The 23,359-nt window shown below is 44.5% G+C and overlaps 1 protein-coding gene across 1 annotated transcript in view; it reads right to left on the bottom strand.

Moving 5' to 3' along the window:
- Positions 1 to 1,889: 1,889 nt before the first annotated feature.
- Positions 1,890 to 23,359, bottom strand: part of LOC119446853 (alpha-aminoadipic semialdehyde dehydrogenase-like) — a 71,752-nt gene continuing 50,282 nt past the window's right edge. Inside the window, exons 6-8 of the mRNA XM_037711429.2 lie at positions 16,481 to 16,687; positions 16,299 to 16,391; positions 1,890 to 2,236 (exon numbers count right to left, since the gene is read on the bottom strand). Of these exons, the coding sequence (XP_037567357.1) occupies positions 2,117 to 2,236; positions 16,299 to 16,391; positions 16,481 to 16,687 (420 nt within the window). The 3' untranslated portion in view covers positions 1,890 to 2,116. The remainder of the gene's footprint in view (positions 2,237 to 16,298; positions 16,392 to 16,480; positions 16,688 to 23,359) is intronic.

Here is a 23,359-nt window from a genome sequence, read left to right as displayed (position 1 = left end):
AGGTTCGTTATAAGCAGGTTTAACTGTATTTTATACAATACTGACAGCAAGCTAATGGGTCTATAAATCTTCCTTTAACGTCTCCCTTCTTATGGACGAGTATAATGTTGGCATTCTTCCAGCTTTCTGGTACACGAAGTCGTGAAGCATTAGGTATAAAGGGCCGCAAGCTTTTCAAGCATGACATCTCCATCTTTGATTAAATCGACTGTTATTCCATATTCTCCAGCAGCTTTTTCCCTGGTCATGTCTTTCAAGGCCCTTCTAACTTGATCGCTAGTTATAGAAGGGGCCTCTCAAACCTGTTCATCACTACTTCGAATAAAAGTAGCTTGGCTGCTCTGGGCACTGTACAGGTCAGTATAGAATTCCGCCGCTTTCCTATGTCATCTAAATTGCTGATATTACCCTGCTTATCTTTGAATGCATACATTTTGCCTTGTCCTATGCCTAGTTTTCTTCTCACTGATTTCATGCTGCGTCCATATTTTACTGCTTCCTCAATCTTTTACACGTTACAATTTCGGATATCCCCTGCTTTCTTCTAGTTGATCAGTTTCGACAGTTCAGCGAATTCTATCTGACCTCTCGAGTTTGACACTTTCATGTTTTGCCGTTTCTTTATTAGGTCCTTTGTTCCTTGGGAGAGCTTACCTACTGGTTGCCTTGGTGCCTTACCTCCCACTTCAATTGCTGCTTCTGAGATCAACCTAGTTACGGTTTCATTCATTACCTCTATGTTGTCTTTATCTTCCTTTTCTAAAGCTGCATATTTGCTTCCGAGCACCAGCCTGAATTGGTCTGCTTTTACCCTTACTGCGTCTAGGTTGGCCTGCTTCTTCTTGACTACCTTTGTTCTTTCTCTCTTCATATTGAGAGAAATCCTAGACCTCACTAACCTATGGTCACTGCCTTTTACCCTACCTAACACTCCTACATCCTGCACTATGCTGGGATCGGCAGAGAGTATGAAATCCATTTGATTCCTTGTTTTTCCATTTGGGCTTTTCCAGGTCGACTTCCTCTTGCTGCGCTTCCTGAAGCTTTCGTGAAGCTTCCTGAAGCTTCTGTTGCTTTCAAATTTGACTTTTTGTGAATGCCTTATCAGCATGGAGGAAGGAAACCCAGGAGAGGCCACAACGGACGTATTGGAGAGAGTGTGGCAGAAGTCACATGCTGTTTTTCGCAAAGGAGCACTGGGACGGGTACCCCAAACGTAAACATTGCTATAGCAACTGTGCTGAAACTCTCGCTGCTGCTCTCAGCCTCTGAAAAGCGAGATAAGATTTTTCCGCCGGTGTCTTTTTTGCAGCACATTTTGTTTGTGAGAAAAGCTTACTTTTGAGTGTGGTGTTTAAGCTTCAAGGTTGTGTTTTGGGTCTGTGGCAAGTGCGTGTGTCAGCCAGCAACAGATATACTCAAGCAATCACAGGCACGGGTCTTTGTCGTCTTAAACATGCCACAGAAAAACACAGAGCGCGTATGCTTCGCTAAAACTGCTACAAATGTTTCGTAGGGTTTGTTTTGACGCGCATCGGCAGCACATACTTCCGGCAGCTGGCAACAATGGGAGTTCAAAGCTCGTGCCCCGCTCACGCCTATCTTGCTCCGGCGAGGCGATTGGAGGTTCAAAGAGACACCAAACATGGCAGCACTTCCGGCTTCAAAAACGCGACGTCAGGACCTCTCCTGTTTTGTTTCTTTCCTCCATGCTTATCAAGAACATGCCCGTAATGCTTTAGACACAAAGAAGAAATTTGTACTCTTGTGTCCATCAATGCATTAACATCATAAATGCAACCAAAACAGCAAGATATGTCACAAAGAGCCCTAGTGTACCCAGGGCGCGGCACTGGAATAAAATAGATGCACTTTAGAAGCAATGCACATTGTTTCATCTGTAATGCAAAGTTTATTGGCTCGTGGAATAAGAGCAACAATCTTGAGTAGATAACAAGGCTATAATGACACGACAGCTGTAGAGTGCAACAGTCGTGGCAAAAATGGCATTGAAGGTACAAAAATATGCACGTTCCAAAAGGGAATCACTGAAAAAGGCAGTATTCCCATAGGAGTACAAGTGCTCTGAAAATTCCCGTGGAATGTAGCCCATGCGTCACTGGAATGTTATGCCCTGTGCCAGGGGCAGCTCCTTGCTGTAGTTGATGGTGCAGGTGGAGCGACGCATGTACTGCTTCCACGAATCACTGCCAGACTCCCGGCCACCACCTGTGTGCTGCATGGCATGGCACCATGGTCAGTCCCACCTCCCAAAATGCTTGCATGCTGAACCACTTCTAGGTCAGCTTTTGCAGCACTTTGTGCTAGACCTCTTAAGCAAGAATGCTAAACCTTAAGCTGCCAGTTCTACATAAAGCTTACAAAAGCCCTCTTGGCCACGAGCCACTAAGATGATGCAAGTGTACAGAAATTTGCCTTCATATTATCAGCACTTGTAATAGTGGATGAAGCAAGCCAAACGGTAATGTAAGCAAAAGCCGCATCTCAAGTTCAGGACAAAGCTACTGTTGCCTGCTTAAGTTTGCCCTCACCAGAAGAAAAGTGCCCACAATCTTTAACAACATGACCTCCAATTAGTTACACACAGAAGCACACAAACTATCAATGGCACTATCAGTGGTGTCCTATAGGTGAGTCACTATAAAACTGATAAAAAGCTGCAGTTTTGCCCAAAAGGCAAAGCAGCGATATAGTGAGAACAAAGTACAGTGGACTCCGGATAAACGAAACTTGCTTAAACGAAAATGCTGAATAAACGGAACGATGGTATCAACTTTGGTTGGCCACCCATAGGCGCAGAGTTTCACCAGAGAAACTGGTGAAACGAAACCTTTCTTGAAAACTCTGGTAAAATACAACTTTGACTATCTAACAGCAACATCATGGCATATAGAACATGAAAAGTCCGAGAAACGCCAAACGGAGATGCTATATGGAGTGAAGAAAGTAATCCATCAGGTTGTTGTGGGAAAGGTAAGGCATATTAGAGCTGCCGAAGTTGCAACAGTGTTTCTTTTATGATGAATTCGCTAAGCAAGTATGATCCCTGAGGTGGATGAGAGCAATGGAGTCAACAGGACCTTGCAGTCTACCTGTTACTGTTGCTTCGTTCTCAGCACCAGGAATAAGAGACCCACGGAGATCATATTGACCATATGCCCTAGTTACCGGCTCTGAAGAAACAGTTGAGAATTATTAATGGTAATATTCTTTTGCTGCATGTCACAGTTTCGGACCAGACGGCACAAGATGTAGTTGGAAGTCTTAAGCACTTATTTTGAATGTGAGGATCGCGCAGAATTATTGCGAATTCTCTCGCACATATATGCATAACCTCGTGCAAAAGAAGCTACAACAGAAGCAGAGCTTTTTTGTTTGTTTTTTTCACCACAATAATATTAAAGTACTTTGAGATGTTGAGAATAAAGCTACTGTTGGTAATTTTTGTGTTCTTCATTAAAATGAAACTTGGGATAAACGAAACACTCTTTTCTGCCCCTTCGAGTTCCTTTTACGCGGAGTCTACTGTATTAGGCTATAAGACATGAGGCAAGGCTTATGGTTGTTAGGGGTAGTGTAAATTGCAGTAAGCATTCACTAACTAAACAATGTTGGGGTCATGCACCCCCACAGACGTATTAACAGAGGTCACTTGCCGTCACAGCACTGACATGGTGCACGCTTGTCCCAAAGCAAATGTTCTGTGCATTTACCATTTAAAATATGCGGCGTCTGCAAAACTCAGCAGATCATGTGGCTTCCAAAACATGTTCGCCCTTTGTCCTGGGACCCACAACAAATATGGCTTGCAGGCCCAACCAGCCTTGCGCTTGGGGTGAGCACAGTGGCGCAACGTGCCTTGAGCATATGAATAATTGCTACTGCAGTAATAAAAACAGACTCCTAACCCAATTACCAGCAATCTTATAGGCAGCATAAGAAATTCAGTTGCCAGCAATTAAAACAAATACTTTCTCAAGACATTGCCCATATTTGACTCACCCATTTGAAATGCTTTCAAGCACTTCTCCATCTGAATTATTTCTTCCCCTGTACATGCGCTACGCAAATATTCCGCTGTCGCATTCGTTATGTAATGCAGTACAGTAATGAACACTCAGTCACTGACAAAATGTAGACAAATAATTTTTCTTTATGATATGAAGCGGCATTCATAATTCAGAACCGTAGCTGCCAATCAGGTTCATATTTGGGTGGAAAAGCTCAGACGATCAGGAGTGCCTCAGACACATGGGACACCAAACTATTGTGAAGGTGAAAGTAAAAGCATCTTTCGCCTTCACAATACTGTCCCAAGTAATCATTGTCAACACCCAAGTCCTCATTGAAGAGAATGAAGAAAATTTAATCTGATAACGCACGGCAAGCACCTCTTGCTGCGCCATTCTTTTACATAACTGGAAGCTGCACACAAAAGTACTACAAGTATCAACTAAAATTAGTTGAAGAAACTACACCTGAAGTGATTCCCAAAATTAAAAACCAAGCTCAAAGGTCACCATTTTGACATGATTGCTTAAATCAAGCTGAAATTTCAGAACAGTGCTCAACTCATTCAAGAAAGAAGACATCCAGGACATATTCGCAAAGTTGCAGGAATGCTGGGAGCACCACACTACAGTGCGAGAGGATTATTTCAAAGGTGACACTGTTTGAATGCACATAAATTACTTTTTTTTTTTTTTGAGAACTGAGCCAATCTTAAAACCTTGTGATACCACCCTACACATAAACAAATCTTATAGCAACCAGTTTATTGCACAAGAGATCATCCCAAAACATCGCATTCTGTATTTTCACACTGGTCAGCGAACTGTTCTATTAATGATGTTGCCAATGTTAACAGCAAATGAAAATAAAATTGATCAAGAGGCTTTCACTAACCATCACAAGGTAAATACTTTAGTTGGCCTAGCAAGTAGGGAATGCAGGCATATTTTGTGCAGCCAAGTTTGAGTTTACTTCCATAAACCGGTACAGGCTATGTAGAAATATTCACAGCAAAGCTGCTCGACAGTATGCAAGCGCCTATAAAAGGAAAGACACATGTCGGCAGTTTTGACCACCCGCCACCACCTGTCGTTATACGGCTTCCACAGGAAAATTATCAGCATTAACATCTTCCCGATCTCAACTGTGCTTCTTGAATAATAGGCAGCAGTACACAGCTGCAATTTCTTTTTCTCAACGAAAAATTCACCACGACGTCCTATACAAAGTCGATTCCGGAGAACACTCATCACAACCCCTTAATTACACGCAGAAGTCCTCATCCCATATTTATGTCCACTGCAGGATGAAAGCCTCTCCTTTAGCACCCTCTGCCGCGTCTGACCGCCGCCTTGGTCAGGTGCTCCGCAGCCGCTGGGGACTGAGGGCCACGGGTTAATTGTAGGAGTCATGAGGGAGGTAGTGGCCGAATACTGCACCAGGGAGGCCAATTCCTGTTCTGGTGAGGGATTGCCTTTGTTCAAGCTTAGTGGGCCTTCCTAATTTGGTTGCACTTGGACTAGTATAGCATCACTGGTTCTTGGGAATATTTTTTTGCCGGTGTCGGGCACACTCCGAGCCTGAAAATGTAGTGGACTGGAGTAGGATTCGAACCTACGACCTTCGGATCAGAAGCCCGGTGTTCTACCGCTGCTCCACGCCACCACCTACATGCAGACGTATATACGCTGTAAATATGTATGTATCAAACTCCCGTTCCTTGCCACATTCGATATATCAAATGCTGAACCACACGTCTGCAAGGGTGCTTCTCCTAACGAGGCCACTATCATTTTCGCATTGTCAGAAATATTCAATGCCGATGGTACTGTTCTGGCAGATGCTGTCAAACAAGACATTGAATCTGAAAGACAGTACATGCCATGGAGGCAAAAATTGTGGCAGAGCCGATGTTACAATGAATGCCGATGCAATTTGCATTAAAGCCATGTAGCGACACTGTATTGGCAATCTCACTGCCAAATGATACCATGACATCTTGTAATAACTGCTCCCCAGTTGAAACTCCACAGCAATTGCAATAACCTGGCTTTGTTGCAATGGCTATCCATCAAGCGGCCGTGCCTGATGTGGATGCATTGCTTTAATGTATGCAAGGGTACATGCAAGGGCACATTCATTCTGGAGGACTGGACCGTTATCACATATGTCTGGACACGTGAGTGGGAATAAACTCACGCTTTGCAGGCCACTTTCAAATCTAACAGCATCTGCTTCGAATGGCCCATTGCCGACCTATGACATTCACACGCACAATTAGCAGTACAAGTGTGCTTGAGGTGGCACAACGCATGTCCATACTGGATGCATTTCAACCTTATTGTGAATAAAAACACAGAAGCATGCAAGGCACACTGTGGTCTCACGGCCAGGCGACACGAGCTTGTAGGGTCAGCGTTGTGATCAGTATCAATTCTGCAGTGCGAGTGACTTGCGCCATTATTGCACAAAAATGGTTTTTGTGCGTCAGACACGGTTTTGGAGAAAAGTAAATTAATGCTTTTCAAGATCTCGGGAAACTGTCCGAGACCAGACATAGTTTTCAGATAACCTTCACTAGGCATTTTATATTTCTAATTATCGATATATCAAACTATTTCACAATCCCCTTCGAGTTTGATAAAACTAGGATTAAAAATTTTAATTCTGGGGTTATACAGACAAAAACCAAGAGATAAGGCATGCCATAGTGGGGGATTAATTTTGACCACCTTTGAAATGCAGCCGCCGCAGTCGGGATTTGATCCCGTGACCTCGGGCTTAGCAGTGCACCGCAAATGTGGGTAGTTAAAAAATATATAACAAACTTCAATGTAACGAAATTAAGGAGGGTATCGTATCACAATGTTGAATATTTCAGTGTGGTTTTATTTTCATTCAGTTCCACGCATGGCTGTCGTGCTTCTGTGTTACTATACAGGGTGTCCTGCACCAAGATTTAAAAATATGCAAATGACACTTAGCTGGACAGAACCAAGGTAATGTTTGCCGTCACGCGGAGATAATTGAATTATTCTTTGCATTCCAGATAATTACATAGTCTTAATTATTCAACTTCTCAAATATTATAAATACTTGAGAAGTGTGAATGAGAAAATTCCAGAGCAGCGTGAAAAACTCCCGATACAGCTTTCCGATGCTCAATATGTGCTACATAAAAGTTTTCCGAGCGTGAAAGAAGCCCGCAAATACACGCAAGCCGCCAGTCGCGTGGCAATTTTGTGTGCATTCACAGGCTTCTTTCACGCTCGGAAAAACACTTATTAGCACTTATTGAACAACAGAAAGCTGTTTCGGGAGTTTTTCATGTTGCTCTGCAATTTTCTCATTGACACTTCTCAACTAATTACAATATTTGAGAAGTTGATTAATTAATGAAGACAAATAATGTAATTAGGCGGAATGCAAAAAATAATCCGATTATCTCCACGCCATGGGTTCTCAAAGTGGTTTCCGCGAGCCACTGATAAATTTTCTCTGGTCCCGCTCTCGACAATTAAGTGTCTAAAACGGCGAACACGAGGTGAGCTCGATCCAAAGAACCTCCATTACCCATGCCCGAATGTCAAAAAACACATCACAGTGCGTAACAGCAATGCACAAACTGCGTAATAAACACGCAAGCAGCCACCCAACGTTGCTCTGAGAACGGGCAGCGCGCCTAAGCTTACGCACTTGAATCTCGGAGGCCGTAGCTTACCGCCTTTCTCCTATGTGTAGATAGGGTAGGTACCGATAGCGTGCGCACTGACGTATACGTTGGAGGAATTAAAAAAAAAAATGCGCGGAACACCGCAAATTAATGTGCGCCGCAATAGAGCAAGAACGGCGTAGCGTCCAACCGAAACGAAGCGGCACAGTCCACATCGTCGTGGTCCGCATGCGGCAATCGTACGCGGCACGTGACTGACAGCAACGCCGAAGCGCTTCGCGCGTAATTGTGCCTTTAAAGCCTTTATTCTTGCGTTTATCGCCGCGCGTAACACCGCGTTGGCGGCTAGCCGCGTGCCTCCATGTGCGTAGTCGCTATCTATGATCGCGTCGATAACCATACCGCAGTTTCGTCCGCAGCGGTTGCCGCAAATAGTAGTTTCGTTTTCACTCGGTGCGCGCGTCGGCTGCCTGCCTTCTGAACCGCAAGGTCGTCGTCCATGATTGCGTCGATAGCGGCCACGGTTTCGTCCGCACTTCTAGCATCGAACGGTAGTTTCGTTTTGACTTATTGCGTGCGTCACTTCTGAACCGCAAGGTCGCCGTCCATGATCGCGTCGGTAGTAGTAGTTTCGCTTCGACTCAGTGCAAAGCTGTCGAACATGAAGAGCACCGGCTACATCGCGATGGACGAACAATTTGTTGGCGAGCAGCTGAGTGGCGAAAAGGGATGTGCGCCCGTTGGTGCAAAGTGCGTCTCAGATGAAAACATGCGCCGCGAAGGATGTCGCGAGGCCTTCGCCGTTGCTGGCACTAATCAGTCATGAGAGAATTTCAGCTTCCGCACTGGTCTTGTGCTAAATAGAAACAAGATTTCATGATTCATTGAGTAAATAAAAGCGTGTTGACGTAGTGAAGCATTTCTTCATTGTTTTCTTGATACCCTCGATAATTCGACATTCGTTCCTTGGCACTATATGGAGCTTATCGGGGTTCCCTTGGATGAACGTACTTGATAAGCCCTGCTCCACGCGATGGAAAACATTACCTTGGTTCTGTGCAGCTACGTGGCATTTGTGTACTTTTTAATCTTTGTGCATTATAGTTGGGACACCCTCGATGCTTTCCGAAAAGAAAATTTTTAAGTTCAGCGCTCTGTTCTCTCTTCTGTCCCCTCTGGCGCCCTTTGGCTGCTAATCAAAACTTTGGAGCAATACTACAAAATTCTCACTATAACGAAATATTTAACCTTTCCTAACTTGTCCATAGAACATCATGTATTAGAACCTCAACATAACAAAGTTTGTTGATACACGATTTCAACGGAACGAAATTTCACTGCTGCCGCAAAGGAATAAAGACAAATGGAAACTTCCACTGACGCAGAAGGTCAAATGGTTGAATTAAATGTGGCTGCTTGCAAATGCACCTGTTAAATTGCGCACCATGCGACCAAGAGTGACCTCCGAAGCAGAGCGCTGTCACATTCCACATAAAGTAGGGGTCTGCGAATATCACCGAATCGAATAGCGATAGCAATTATATGGACACTCCAGCAGTGGCGTACCAACCATTTCTCGAGTGGGGGGGCAGACCGCAAGAAATTCGACCTTTATACCTCTCTCTCCCTCTCTCTCTCTCTCTCTCTATATATATATATATATATATATATATTGCGAATTACTGTGACAGTAAGCGAAAGAGCCTAGAAATGCGTCTATCAGTTATCATTATGTTTAACAGCCATTGACCTACTTATCAATCGCACATGGTGAACCATGGCGGCCCGAAAAATTATTTGAATTTGCATTTATTTCTTGTGACTATATAAAATTTCAAGATGATGCAGCGACAAAAGGCAATGAGTGTCTCACACAGGTCTCGGATTCCGCCAAGTATATACAGCCACAGTACAGCGCACATAAAAAATGCACATCTGTTACAGCCAATTTTACTAATTAAACAAAGAATTGTACTTGGTTTTGAAATATACATCAGGAGTGTATCTCTAGTTTAGGTAATAGTATTGTCGAGGGTCTACGCAATCAACATCAGCACATCAATCAAGTACAATCAACATATACTACTTGCAATATCCACTAGAAAAAAAAAGACAGCAGATGTGTGCGACCTTCGAGAATTATAACCCGGTTTCCAGTGAAGCTGTTTCTTTCGAACAGTTGCGATAAAACTTTCAATTTCTCGTAATTATATCGCATACATTAAATAGTTGCCCGTATATGACTGTTCCGTTTGAAACTTTCGTCCCCGTGTAATGCTTTGGAGCACTTCTTGTTGGCAATTTTTAAAAGCCAGTAATTCATCAACACACATGTTACTTCGCCATAACATTTACCATGGTGTCCTCCCTCCTTCCATTTCTGCCTCCCCCCCCCCCGTCTTCCTTACTCAATTTCCGTTAGATTTGATATCGGTTGAATTCACAGTCCTTCGAAAGCAATAGGATAAATTCTTTGTTCGCAGAACACCTTCATAAAGCTCCGGATCACTTGCATGCTTAATTTACTGCAAATGTCACTTAGACCCCTGTCTTTGAAGTTTACCTACATATTGTCAACAACGTACGCATCCTTTATTTTCGCTAAGTATAAACATAATGTCTTGTTTAGTTCACCGAGGACATCGCTGAAACCAAGTCTGAACGTATTATGACGCCTGAAAATAGGGACAGAAAAAAGACGGCTCAATAATTATTTCCAACGCTTCTAACTGGACCAGGAATGTAATAATTTTGTCGCACCTTGCAGTTGCCATGCCCCCCCTCCCTTTTCCACAAAATATAAACCTGTTGTAACCTACAGCTATGTCGGGACAGTGGGAAGCACAGCTGATAGCTCTCATATCACGCGCTCTAACACTTGAATAAGAAATGTTTTACAAAGGCTGTGTTTGATCCAGCCGCATTTAACTTCGCCCAGAGAGTTTCCATATAGCATACCACCAATCTTCACTAAATTTGGTCTTGATGGCTTTTATAGTTCTGCCAGGGCAGCCGGCTCAATTCTTCCCCGCTCGTTAGACACTCTCATAACACTCTAGGGTGCTCATACGTAATTTATTGTGAAAGCCCCAATTGCCCATCTACTCTGAACTTCACCTACACATCACCTATTAACTTGTCCTTACAGTCACCAAACATAATGAAGCTGCCGCCTTCAGTTCGGTGAGGACAACAGGCGAACCTAGTATTTCACGCCAGACAATGTAAAAAGAAATAAAATATGAGCGTACAATAATTATTGGTAAGGCTTCTAAATAAGCCAGAGACCTTCAAGTACGCAACGCATTGCACTTAAAACCTGTCTATTCCTTCAATGCATAAAATATCTGAAACGCAGAGTTCTTTTGGGACATTGGGAAGCCTAGCAGCAGCGTGATACTTTCGAACACTTGGTTATAATTTTTTTTAATCTGTATTTGATCAACAAGCATTTACCATCGCACATAAATTTGGCGTTTTGTTCCACTTATATTTGCAAAATGTGATCTCAGTTGTAGTTGTCATTATGCCAGCACAGCCGTCTTAGTTTTACACCACTCGTAAAACAGACTAATAACGCAATGGATCACTTGCATACGCATTCTAATGGAAAATGAACCCACACATTTGGAATATTGCCAAGATATTACCCATACCATCACCCTAATTATGCGCAGATGTAAACAAGATACCTTCTTAAGCTCACAGGGGACAGTGGAGAAACAAACAAACAAACTTGTATGATGCACGAAAACACATGGAAAAACGAGGGTTTAGTAATTATCTGCTTCACTTGCTTTAAAGCAGGAAAGTGAAAGTTTCGCAAGGCACTACGCTTAACATTTTCTCTATTTTGATGGAATTTCGACCGTTTCTTGTGCTGTTGCTTTAGGAGTCTGGGAAACATTTCAATTAGCAACGGCTTGGCACCCTGGAACGCTTCAATTAGTAACTTTCTACAAAGGCTGTAAAGAACCTACACAGAATAAACATTTATCGCTCGTCACTCAGAACATTTCTTCGTGCTTCGAATAAATAACTCCATATAGTTTACCTAGAATACAGGGGGAAAACAATTGAATGACGTATATAACATATAAAAATTGGGAGAGACTATTCAGTAACTGTTTTCGGGAGCACATAAGCAACCTACACATTGCAAAATTTCGATACACGCCACCAAAAAGTGGCCCTAGTTTTTTCACAATATGAAACATCTGTTTTGCTGCTGTCGGGAAACAAGTAAAAGTGCAGCTCTTATTTGGAAACAGACGGAAAATGAAATCGACAAGGTGAGAAGTGACACAAGCCTTTAGAAAAAATTAAAGTGAGTGTTCTATTGGTATTGAAATGCCCTTCGACCAAGGTCATTTTCACGAACATGTCTACAATAAGTCGTGATCACACAGTGAAATTCTACAGTTATACCTGTAAGAGGGTTGATTATAATTTTCGTGGTGATAAGATACTGAGACTGCAACTATGGGTAGGCTATTTCTGGACAGAGATTAAATAGTTCCAGCATTTGATAACCTAACGATTTCGTGTAACGCACATCAGTCGTCCTTGGGTGCAGCAGATTATAATTGTTTATACGGACCTACCCCTCGCCAGCAGGGTAAATATGGCAAGCTTACAGATTTATCGGCCCCAAAAGCTAGGCATGATGCAAGTAGCGCAAGCTGACATTTGTTAGGGCGGGAACTGCCCAGCGCCAGGCCTTCTCTGCAACACGAGCGTATATGGCGAATTACGCGCGTCGTACGCTACAGAGTGTCCCGGGAAGGCACACAAGAGCCCAAGCAGGGGATACGCTGTAAATAAAAGCATTACATACGTGGGCCACTCAATTTAGAAAGAAAATTGAGCTTCTGCTGTGGTTTTCTTGGACTCTCCAGCGTGCACAGCCCACTTTCAAAAGTGGGGGAGGGGACAAATGGCATACTTTGCCCCCACACTTTTGAGAAAGGGGGGGCAAGTGCCCCCCCCTGATAGATACGCCTATGCACTCCAGGCACATTTCTGCCGTCATCAGAGCCGTGAGGTTACGTATAAAGTCCATGGGCGAAAAAATTATCGCCGCGCACCGTATGCTTTATATGCAAGTGAAAGCGTGTGAAGGTAAGCCGGCAATCGTGGCTGAATCGGCAGGGACCGCCTTCCGTTGTGTGCAAACCTCTGGGGGGCGTTCTACTCTGGACGGCATGAGCAGCCGCTGTATCTTGAAAGCCATTTGCGACGGGGACAGAGTCCGCCCTCCGCCGTGTATTCGCGGCTTAGTTCGCGTTGATGGGAGCGGCAGCACGAAGGTCAATTTGCTTGCTGCTGCTGCCGTGTTTCCTCACTCCAGTGTTTTGACAGCAAGTTTCCACGGTCGAGTGAGATGCGTTTGTGCTTGCCTGTGTGCGCCTGACACCATGCTTGTGAATTTAGTTCGTACGCATATATGTTTGCAAGTTTATACGACCGATAAAACTACTATCCTTATTTCGTATAGCTGTCCAGTAATTTGCTATCGCAATCGATGCTTCGCTTTTCGGGCGAAACCGACTTCTTTTGCGACGAACACACTACTAGGCCTAATCGGCGCTGCATCGAGTGTTGGCGACTACAGTTACGGTTTGGTGCCAAATCGACACAGATCTATTCGCAGCAGCAGCGCGACACTCGCAAAGCTGACAAACCGCCTCGCAAACGAAACCGCGAGGCGGCGGATGAACGAAGAGGGGGCGAGAGAGAGGGGGAGGGAGGGGGGTTAGCGAGCGACCCGCGAACTTGCCGTGACTCACTAGATTTCAGATTATCTGACAGGTGACAGGCGGACGGTACCTGCTCTAGTCTGGTTATAGAGTCGCGTGATACGCGGTCCTTTTGTCCGTCGCGCAGATGGGCCTTATACGATAACCCAACTGCCGTACAATTGGTTAAGCCATTCTGTATTTTAAGAACTCGAAAGAAAGGCTATCTGTGCAATAAATAAAGATGGCCACTCAACACAGGTTCACTATTTGTATTCAGTAATATTAATAGAGCGTCACTAATTCATTAGTTTGAGGAAAAAGAAAACCACTTGATTCTATGGACAGAAATTCTACTGAAAAAAAAAAATGTTTTCCAGAACTTCATATACCTGAACTGAACTGTAATCAGTGCTGGCATACTAATTTGGTGTTCCCTTTAACAAGAGAAGACTCTACTGCATACCTTGATTTTTATGTACCTTCGTTACTGACAGCATTCTTGTTATGCAATGCTAGGAGACTCCCAATCATATGCAGCACCGTATTTTCTCGCCTAAGATTTGTAAGCATTCAATTTTGTAAAAAGAAAAATCTGACATTTCATTCGACACTTGGCTTCTTGATTTGATTCAAAATCTATTGGGTATTCGCACACCCCTAGTACAAAGTCCAAGTGCGCTAGGGAAGGAAGGAAGGAAAATAACAGGCAGAGAGGTTAACCAGGTTAAGTGTCCGGTTGGCTACTGTGCGCAGGGGGACAGGGTAAGGGCAGAAAAGATTAGAAAACAAGATAAGAATAAAAAGAAGAAAAAAAACAAAAAACACATCAGTCCGCACAATTCTATAGTTTTTCACGAAGTCCTGTTTTTTTTTTTTTTTTTTTTAAGCGTACTAGCACTTTTAAAGCAGTTTGTTCCGACGTCGGCTGGGACCAGGGACCAATAATTCTGGCTTCCGTAAGGGGACGGCTGTCTATCTTGTCGAGCGTGGTTTTGAGGACTTTCCTTTGTGCACTAAAACGTCGACAATCGCACGGAAGATGTGCTATCGTCTCTTTGCACCGGCAAGTTTCACAATCTGGGCTTGTGGCCATTCCGATAAAGTGCGATAAGATCCTGTCACGCCCTGTATGGCTCAAGAGTGAGTGAAAGCGTCTGAGGGTGAGCCGAGAAGGATGCTATGCGGGGAGCAATCTCGCATTAACGCAATCAAGTGGGTGGGCAGAAAAGGGGGGCATCTCCTTTTCTAATGCAACCCTAGCTCAGCATGGATGAGCGCATACACAGCCCACTGTTAAGTAATCTGCTGCTTGTGCAAAGAGTGGGCGTGCCGAGACGGCATGACATCATGAATACAGGAAGGTGGCTGTTTGGGCTAGATAGTATTCCATAGTAATAAGTTAAAAGCGCAAAGGAAGAAAGGACGACAAGAAACACAGACAAGCGCTGACTTCCAACCAAGTTTTAATGCAGAAAACCAATGTCCCATTTTTAACTTTAATACCGAAGGTTGAGCAATCTCAACTTTCTCAGACGTGTTGAAGCGAGAGGCAGACGAATCAGCCGTGGGGCAGGAGTGGACCTTAGCATGCGACCACACTGTAGTGCAGTAAATGCATCTAAACAAACGGGTGTGGATGGCCAGGGCTCTTTAGCGAAGCACTGCTACTTTTGCCATCCGTACCTCTCGATGTATGCGCACTCTAAATGAAATCAGGAACTGGCAAAACAAACGTAAGCTTTGACACCAAACAAAGCAGCACGGGCATATCTGGGCTTAAGTGAACACCCAGCATGTGGTCGTGGCACTAGACAGCCGACTATGCACATGTATACTAAAATTTACCGAGAACTGCCCAGAGGTCGAGCAATCTTGAACAGAGTCCCAGTGGCAATCTGTGTGGGCAAGTAAAATCTGGCCACGTATGCTTCATCGCAAATGATGTGTAAGTATGGTGGTGCTATGTCAGTACACGGCATGCGAAAAGAAAAAAGTTATTCGCACCTTAGCTTCGTCAAGTGGCACACTGTTTTGAGAGGCTCGGTCCTTACAATTCAAATAAGGTTCCGCGTAATCTTGGCACATTGCTCTACATGCAAAGCAAGTTAGTACAACAACAAGGTATGGGCGTGCTGATGTCTTCTGTGGATATGGCTTCAAGCAGAAGGCTGTGTTAGCATAATGACTTGATTGACATCATTTCAGCTTGAGTGCCGTAACATCATTGTTTGAATATCTTAAAACAAGCTCTGAAACAAGTTTAAGCTATAAAATTTGAAGCCTGCGTAACACAAAACTTAATATTTACAGAAATCATGTTGACAAACCTAACAACCACATTTTGTATCTATTGAAATCATGGAAATCTTGTATCTGAGGTCAGGAAAAACTGGCTTGAGAGGTTGGCAGCATTGCGCAGGTGTGATGGGTGGCGATATGCAGTAGATGCACAAACCAAGTCCCGTAACATGACTTGGCAACCACTCTGACAAGTACAAACCAAATATGGCATTATATAGATCGCTGCAGATGCTTGAATGCTAACATCTATGACATTGCCACACTCTCCAGGCACAGCATTGCTGTGCCTATCACTGGATTGCGATAACTTTCATTCTTTTTGTTCACAACTGCAACAGTAGTAGGTACTTTCCAATTTTTCGCTTGGGATTTAATGGGGAAAATTAGCTTCTACTGCACGGAGACATTGCTCGAACTGCATAAAGAATTGTCACGAGGCCTTTTCTGCATGCACTCAAATGACATAATCCATCGTAGTACTTGACTGATGCAACATTCAGCACAAGATGCACAGTGCAACACAAATCAGCAGACAAAGCCAAGGGGCTCACCTTCTCGCCACCAAAGGCGCCGCCAATCTCTGCTCCACTTGTTGGAATGTTAATGTTCACAATACCACAGTCCGAGCCTTTTGGTCCCAGCCACTATTTGATGAGGAGCAAGAAGAAAACAGCTTGGCATCCAGCCAGTATCTAGCAGATTGTTGTAGGAATGTGCAACCTTGGCTACCCACCTTAAAGACGTTGGCAAGGCTGGCAGTAAAGAGGCTGCTGGAGAGGCCCTGCTCTACCTCATTGTTCCATGCAATGGCTTGGTCCACACTGTCACACTTGAGAAGGTACACGATGGGGGCAAACGTCTCCCGGTGCACAACAGGCGCATCATGTGGCAAGCCAGTCACAATGGTGGGCTCCACAAAGTAGCCGTCGCCCTCCACGCGCTGCACAAGAGAGGACAGGGAACGCGCACAGTGCTGGTCCTCCTTACCAGGCTATAAAGCAGGGGACGTACAGAGCACACAATCACTTCTGTTCACAGCAGAGGGTGCGAGAGTGCATTTGTAGCCCTCTTTTGTGGCTGCTTGTGAGGCATGTTACTTGACTCTGTAACCTTTGCCTTCTTTGCTCCTCCTGCCATGGGTAGTGAGCAAATTTCGTGGGCATGGTTCGTCCAATGATCATAATTAGTGTTATCGCTTAACAAGAACAGGCAACAATCTTTGCTTAGATAACGGCTTTTAATATATTTTGTTTTGTAAGCACATCATACATATTCAAAACTAAATCAAGGAAACTGACGAATTTAGGTTCGCTGGTACTCGAACACACACACCCAAAAGAGAGACGTACAAAGGCGCAATAAAATGTTCACAGGCTGTCCCGATTTTTTTTTTTAATATAACATATCTTTATTTTTACGCTGATAATGCCATGTTTTCCAAGTGGCTCCCAGTAGTCTGAATGTGCATTGAACAGAAATAGTCTTATGCTAACCTGAACAAACAAAATTTTTGCATAAGAAATAGTAATAAAATTTATTTGTAAGAAAATAATGAAAAACATACTTGACGACTGCGAAACATTATAGAGCGTGGTGCAAATGTTAGCAACAAACCACTTTAAGATTTTTCTTGTCAGAAACTGTTTTACATAAGCGACACCAAGTGATTAAAGTTATGAGCGAAACGTAAAATTTGTATTAAACTACAATGCCACTTAGTCGACGAGTCATCAGATAGTGTCCCTGCCCACGAGGGCTGTGGTTATATGAAAAATAATTTTTTGTTAATTAAAAGAAATTATGTTCGATTTTTTTGTGCCAAAACCACCGTATGATTTGTGAGGACGCTCGACTCCCGCATGTCAATAAGGCTTTGATTTCAGGCTTGCTGGTATGACACTGTTCTGTTTAATGCCCTATACTGTTACACAAAGGAGAAAATAAAAGCACATGTGTGTCAGTTTCTTTTATTTTGTTTTTTGCTTAACAGAATAGTGCAGTAAACAGAACAATGTCGCATGTCCCCTGATGTTTTCACTGCCTGGCTCTCGTGTCTCCTGTAATACGGGTTCCTCACGTAGCTATGCGCCACTGGTAGTCGGTGTAGTTGTAGAATAGTTGCATTGCGTTGCGAAAGACTGTTGCGTTGTTAACACCTCCTAACGACGGGGTTAATCGGGCGCAAAAGGGCATAGCTTCTTGCTCTTTGGCTTGGAGTCAACGAAGCACGTGGCCTCGTCGCAAGAGGCTTCGGAGCGGGGCATCGGGATGGACGAACACGATCGTTTGAACACGCCACTGCTCATGTGGCTGTAGACGCAAACAATTGGGCATTGGTGTCGAGCATGGGGTGCTCGATATCCTGTCGCAGGGAGTCGGACTTGCTCGATTCGTTAGAGCCAATTGGCATGTTTCATTGGTAGTGATTCGACTAGCTGGCATTGGTGTATAGAAGGCACAATAAATGCCCTTTTTGATTGTTTTCACTACTGTGTTGTCGTTCCTTTGTCCCAAGAGCACGTTTTATGAGGCACACAGTAATGGAGGACTGCACATTAATTTTGACTACCTGGGGTTCTTTAACGTGCACCTAAATTGAAGTATACACCAAAGTCTTTGCACTTTGTGCCCAACGAAGTGCGGCTGCAGCACCCGGGATCGAATCGGTGACCTCAAGCTTAGCAGCGTCCTGGGCATCGGGTCCCTGGGCATCGGGTGGCTATATGGATGATACATTTAATATCTGATAGCGCTGGTTTTTATAAAACTAATACCAGAAATAGCACCGCGCCACGCGAACACACAGTAATAGCGCGAGCAAACGCATGAAAATAACAAGCCAAAGCATAACAGACGACAGAGGCCAATGCGCCCCGGCTGACGTCACTGGAGCGCTGTATGCAGCGGCGCCATCGGTAGCACACGAGGCTTATTAAGCACCACATACAAACTGAAACAGTTGCAGCTGAACATGGTAAACTACACACATGTTCAGCCTAACATTGCTTTGCACTGCTCTGCATCTTTGGCATGCTAAGCTAGCGGATACAAGTCGTGTCACACATTTCCCACATTTCGAAGGCTTGCACGCATTGCAGGATCAACTATCGAACTGGTTAGCCTAGGCGTGGGCGACCTTACCATTTTATATCACTGTGCAGTCGTTTGCTAAATGCAGAACATCAAGTGCACAAGAAACATAAGAAGACTTGTTATGGTTCATGGACAACAATAAAGTGCTGTTTAGGTAAAACTCACTAGTTTTATTCTTTTCTTATTGTCCGAATCAAAAGTATGCCACATTTTTCTTCTTGAATAATCTGCTTTGTATTAAGTATCTGTTTTGTTTAGGAGCCCCTATGTAATTTCTACGTTAGTTTCCTACTTTGAGCCCATAAAAACTGAGTACACATTTGATTCGGTAACGTGTTAGGATTGAGCAAATACTGCAAAATGAATAAGCAATGCGTTTCGGCATTTTCCCCGTCTTGTTTAATCTAACCAGCTGGATGATTCGCTCAATTTCATAGGTCCCGTCAGGGTCAAATTTACGGAAGTCAACTGTACTGCAGTAAAACCTTGTTTAATACGAAGCTGGCACAGAACGTGGGTCAGGTACGCACTAAGCGATGTACTAATTAACTAACAATGGCAAATGTTTCTTCTTTCTGGGGTTTTACGTGCCAAAACCAGTTTTGATTATGAGGCACGCCGTAGTGGAGGGCTCCGGATTAATTTTGACCACCTGGGGTTCTTTAACATGCACTACAACGCAAGCACATGGGCGTTTTTGCATGAGCGGCTATTAACGTACTGGTAAAACAAAAAATTCACCGACAATTACGATACTCCCTAATGCAAAATTTGAGCGCAGCTCTATATGCATTTTCATTTCGTGATATATTGGCTGGCGTGGACAATCGGTCTCGTGTGGCACGACAGCCAGCGTGTGGGTGATGCACGAGCTGCCACCTCCCAGACGACGAGCACTACTCTGGCGCCATAGTAGCCATCGTCGCCACACTACGCTTTCGCCATACCCTCCGCTTTCCCCGTCTCAAGATTCCGCTGCACCCTCCTCTCCAATTTCCTCCTCCCACCGCTTTTTGTATCCCCTGCTGCGCTCAGCGTTCGCTCTCATCTTTCTCTGTGCTCGCTCGCTTGGTTATAAGTGACGACACCGACACTCACCACAGGAACGGGCACCTAAGAGCTGCACTCTAAAAAAACTGTTTTAATTCTCACTCAAACACACACACACAGACAAGTTTTATTTGCAAGCATGCAGCAAAAAAATCTTATTTTCACTTGCTGCCATGGCAGCCTTGCAGTGACGATGGCATCCTAAAACTCTGCAAGGCCGCGAGCCAGTTTCTCCATCAGGCTCCACTTCTCTGCAAACACATCATGGCTGTCAACACACGTGCAATGTTGGATATAGAAGGGCCATCATCCACTTCCATGTCATCGTCGTGGGTGATGTGGACTGTTACGTCACAACCTGGACAAGCGCATACCTTGGACGTTTCCAACGAGGCGGCCATTCATCAGCGCGCACAGCGACACCAAACAGGTGTGTCATAGACTGACGCGCAAACAAAGAAGCTCGCGTCGAGTCAACAACCACCACCACCATCGATGGAAACGGTAATTACTGCGAAGATTACTACCGCATCCTGATCCTGACAAGAGGGTCGTCACGCAAAGCCCGCTAATTGATGAAAGCGGCCATTGTCGCCCAAAACCGTGGGAACAGCTTAGAGCCAATTTTCCCAGGTGGCCATGCATACTCAAGAATGCGGGGGTGGGGGTGCGGCATTGGAGGCAAGCCCGGCGGAACGGAATCAGCCATTGGGATTGGCCGACCTACCGACATCAGATTCCCCAGTCCAGTCTCCTAAGGAAGACGAAGGAAAAATAAGCGGAGACGTGTGGGGCAGACGTGGTTCTGACGTGTCCCGAAGCAAACTCAGACGTATAAGATGCTCCTGATGGAGTGGGCTTCCGTACCAGGGGCCAGTGTACATAATGTAAACTAAACCATTTTTCCTTATTCATACTACTGGATGTATTCATCGATGGGCTTGGTGGATTCCTTGCCCAAATGCCACCTCGAGCGGCAACAGGACGCACAAGCTATGGGAAAAGCAAGCACATCATGACTACCATGTTTTCCCGTCACTATCGGTGGCAACTGCAGTCCGAAAAGGTCCATGCGCCGCAATTTCACTGTCGTTTGTGTGCACTACATTTCACTGATTCCGCAGTTGTATCGGCTGAAAAATGAAGTTAATGCGCATTAACCGTTTGGCATGCGGTAAGTAGCTACAGCTTTATGCGGTCAACCAACACATTAGGTTCAATGACGACAGGGCTGGGGATTCATAGTGACTATATTTAAACCAGAGTTACTTCTTAAGCAGGTACAGTCGAGTGCAAAATTTTAGAGACCACGGGAGCGGTGACTAAACTGCATCGCTGTGCCTTCTTACGGCTGCGCGCTTACGTTCGAGAGCGCGTACTGCGCATGCGCGTCCTTTTTTACCTGCCAACCTGCTTGTTCGATCACTTCAACCACGCACTCACCGGAACACGGGCGAGAGCGCAAGGTGCCACTTCTGCAGTCGCTGTGAAATCGCCCGAGTGATGATATCGTCATATCGTGACGAAACATTTGTACTGACAGCGCTGACAGCGCGCCACCCTCTACGCCTTGCTTCTAGGCGTTCTGCGGCGCGGAACACATGCTTTGCGTCACTTTTCCTGAAATCGAATTATGTGATAAGGTCAGGAAGCAGCGGTGTCTTTTGCGCTCCACAATTCCATGGCGACTGCAGAAGTGGCACCTTGCGCTACTCCAGCGTTCCGGTGCGCGCACGGTTGAAGCGACCGAACGAGCAGGCTGGCAGATAAAGGATGCTGACAGCGCGCCACCCTCTACGCCTTGCTTCTAGGCGTTCTGCGGCGCGGAACACATGCTTTGCGTCACTTTTCCTGAAATCGAATTATGTGATAAGGTCAGGAAGCAGCGGTGTCTTTTGCGCTCCACAATTCCATGGCGACTGCAGAAGTGGCACCTTGCGCTACTCCAGCGTTCCGGTGCGCGCACGGTTGAAGCGACCGAACGAGCAGGCTGGCAGATAAAGGACGCGCGTGTGACCAATCTTGCTGCTTAAAGCGGTAACCACATGGACGGGGCAGACCCCGTCCCGCTGTCACATCACAGGGCGAGGCAACCTCATGGACGTGACATCATGAAAAAAAGGTCTTGATAATTTCATTGTCTGAACAAGTACAATCGTACGTTTGTAAAAAGATTGCAAACGTGCCACAAGACCAATGTCTTTACCAAAATTTATTAGACCTAGTTTTATTCTGCTGACATCGCCAGTAAAAACACGTTCCAGGTCGCTAGTGTGAAATGCTGGAGTGCCCGCCTGGTTGATAAATATCTTGAACACTTTTGCAGCTCTCAATGGCATCTCAGGCCTAAGAGCATCAAAACAAGCTGATCTCAATAATAGCCACAAAACATCGCCGATACTTTGTCCTTAGCGAGAAATGAGATGAAACGATGACTGATTTTACCATTCATTTCTTGCTATCACAGTGAAGAGCAAGTAGCAAGGGCAAATTCATATTTAAGTGGGCGAAATCATTGCTACCATGTTGCGCAATCACGTGGTAACTGGCAAAAGCCGCCGTATGCACTTCTGGGTGACAAGTAAGTTTTCTGGCTGGCCAAAAACCGGCAGTGCTAAATATGACGGCGATAGAACAACCTCCACAATGGCAAAACCTGTCGCTTGTTGCCAGTGCTTGGCACCGTCGCTCAAAAATCGCGTGCATGTGGTTATTTTAATTACACGATACTGCAGACCTCATTGGTCCAAGCAGGATGGGCAAAAATTAAACATACAATATTCCGAACGCCAAGAAACAGTAGTGCAAGTCAATAAAATACTGGGATGATCACTAACAGCAGACAGGCAGAATGTGGAAAACATGAATAGGACACAATCATACAATGTTGGCAACGGCATTTCCAAAATTCATTATCAAACTTCTTCTGGTAATGAATTGCATTCCGTGAATGTTTGCGGAAAATGTGAATATTTATATTGGTTTGTCCAAGCAAAGTAGAGGGAAGGTGAAATGATTTTTGTGGCGGGTTTTCCTTGTAACTGAGTGCGTGACATATAAGTGTCTGGAGAGATTCCTAATTTCCTATGAAGAAGTGAATTAAGAAAGCTTAACAGAGAAATTTCTCACCTTATGTGGAAGGGCTAAATTTGGTTAGGTACCATTAGAGCAGATGGAGAATCAGTACTTCGAAATTTGTTGTAAATGTGACGCAATGCACGTCTCTGCACTTTTTCCAGTTCTGAAATGCCTTTTTTGGTATGTGGATCCCAGACTATTTCTGCATATTAAAATTTCGGCCTGATGAGAGATACATATGCTATTTTCTTAACGCTGCTTGGTGTTCCTTTAATTTTATACCTCAAGAGGTCTAGGTTTTGTTTTGCAGATGACGCGATGTAATTAATGTGGTCAGTCAGACTAAGCTGGTAATTAATCGTAACACCTAAGTACTTGTAACATGTAACAT

Source organism: Dermacentor silvarum, chromosome 3, assembly GCF_013339745.2.
Source record: "Dermacentor silvarum isolate Dsil-2018 chromosome 3, BIME_Dsil_1.4, whole genome shotgun sequence".
In the NCBI taxonomy this organism is placed as follows: Eukaryota; Metazoa; Arthropoda; class Arachnida; order Ixodida; family Ixodidae; genus Dermacentor; species Dermacentor silvarum.
This window is presented reverse-complemented; position numbering and strand designations above follow the sequence as displayed.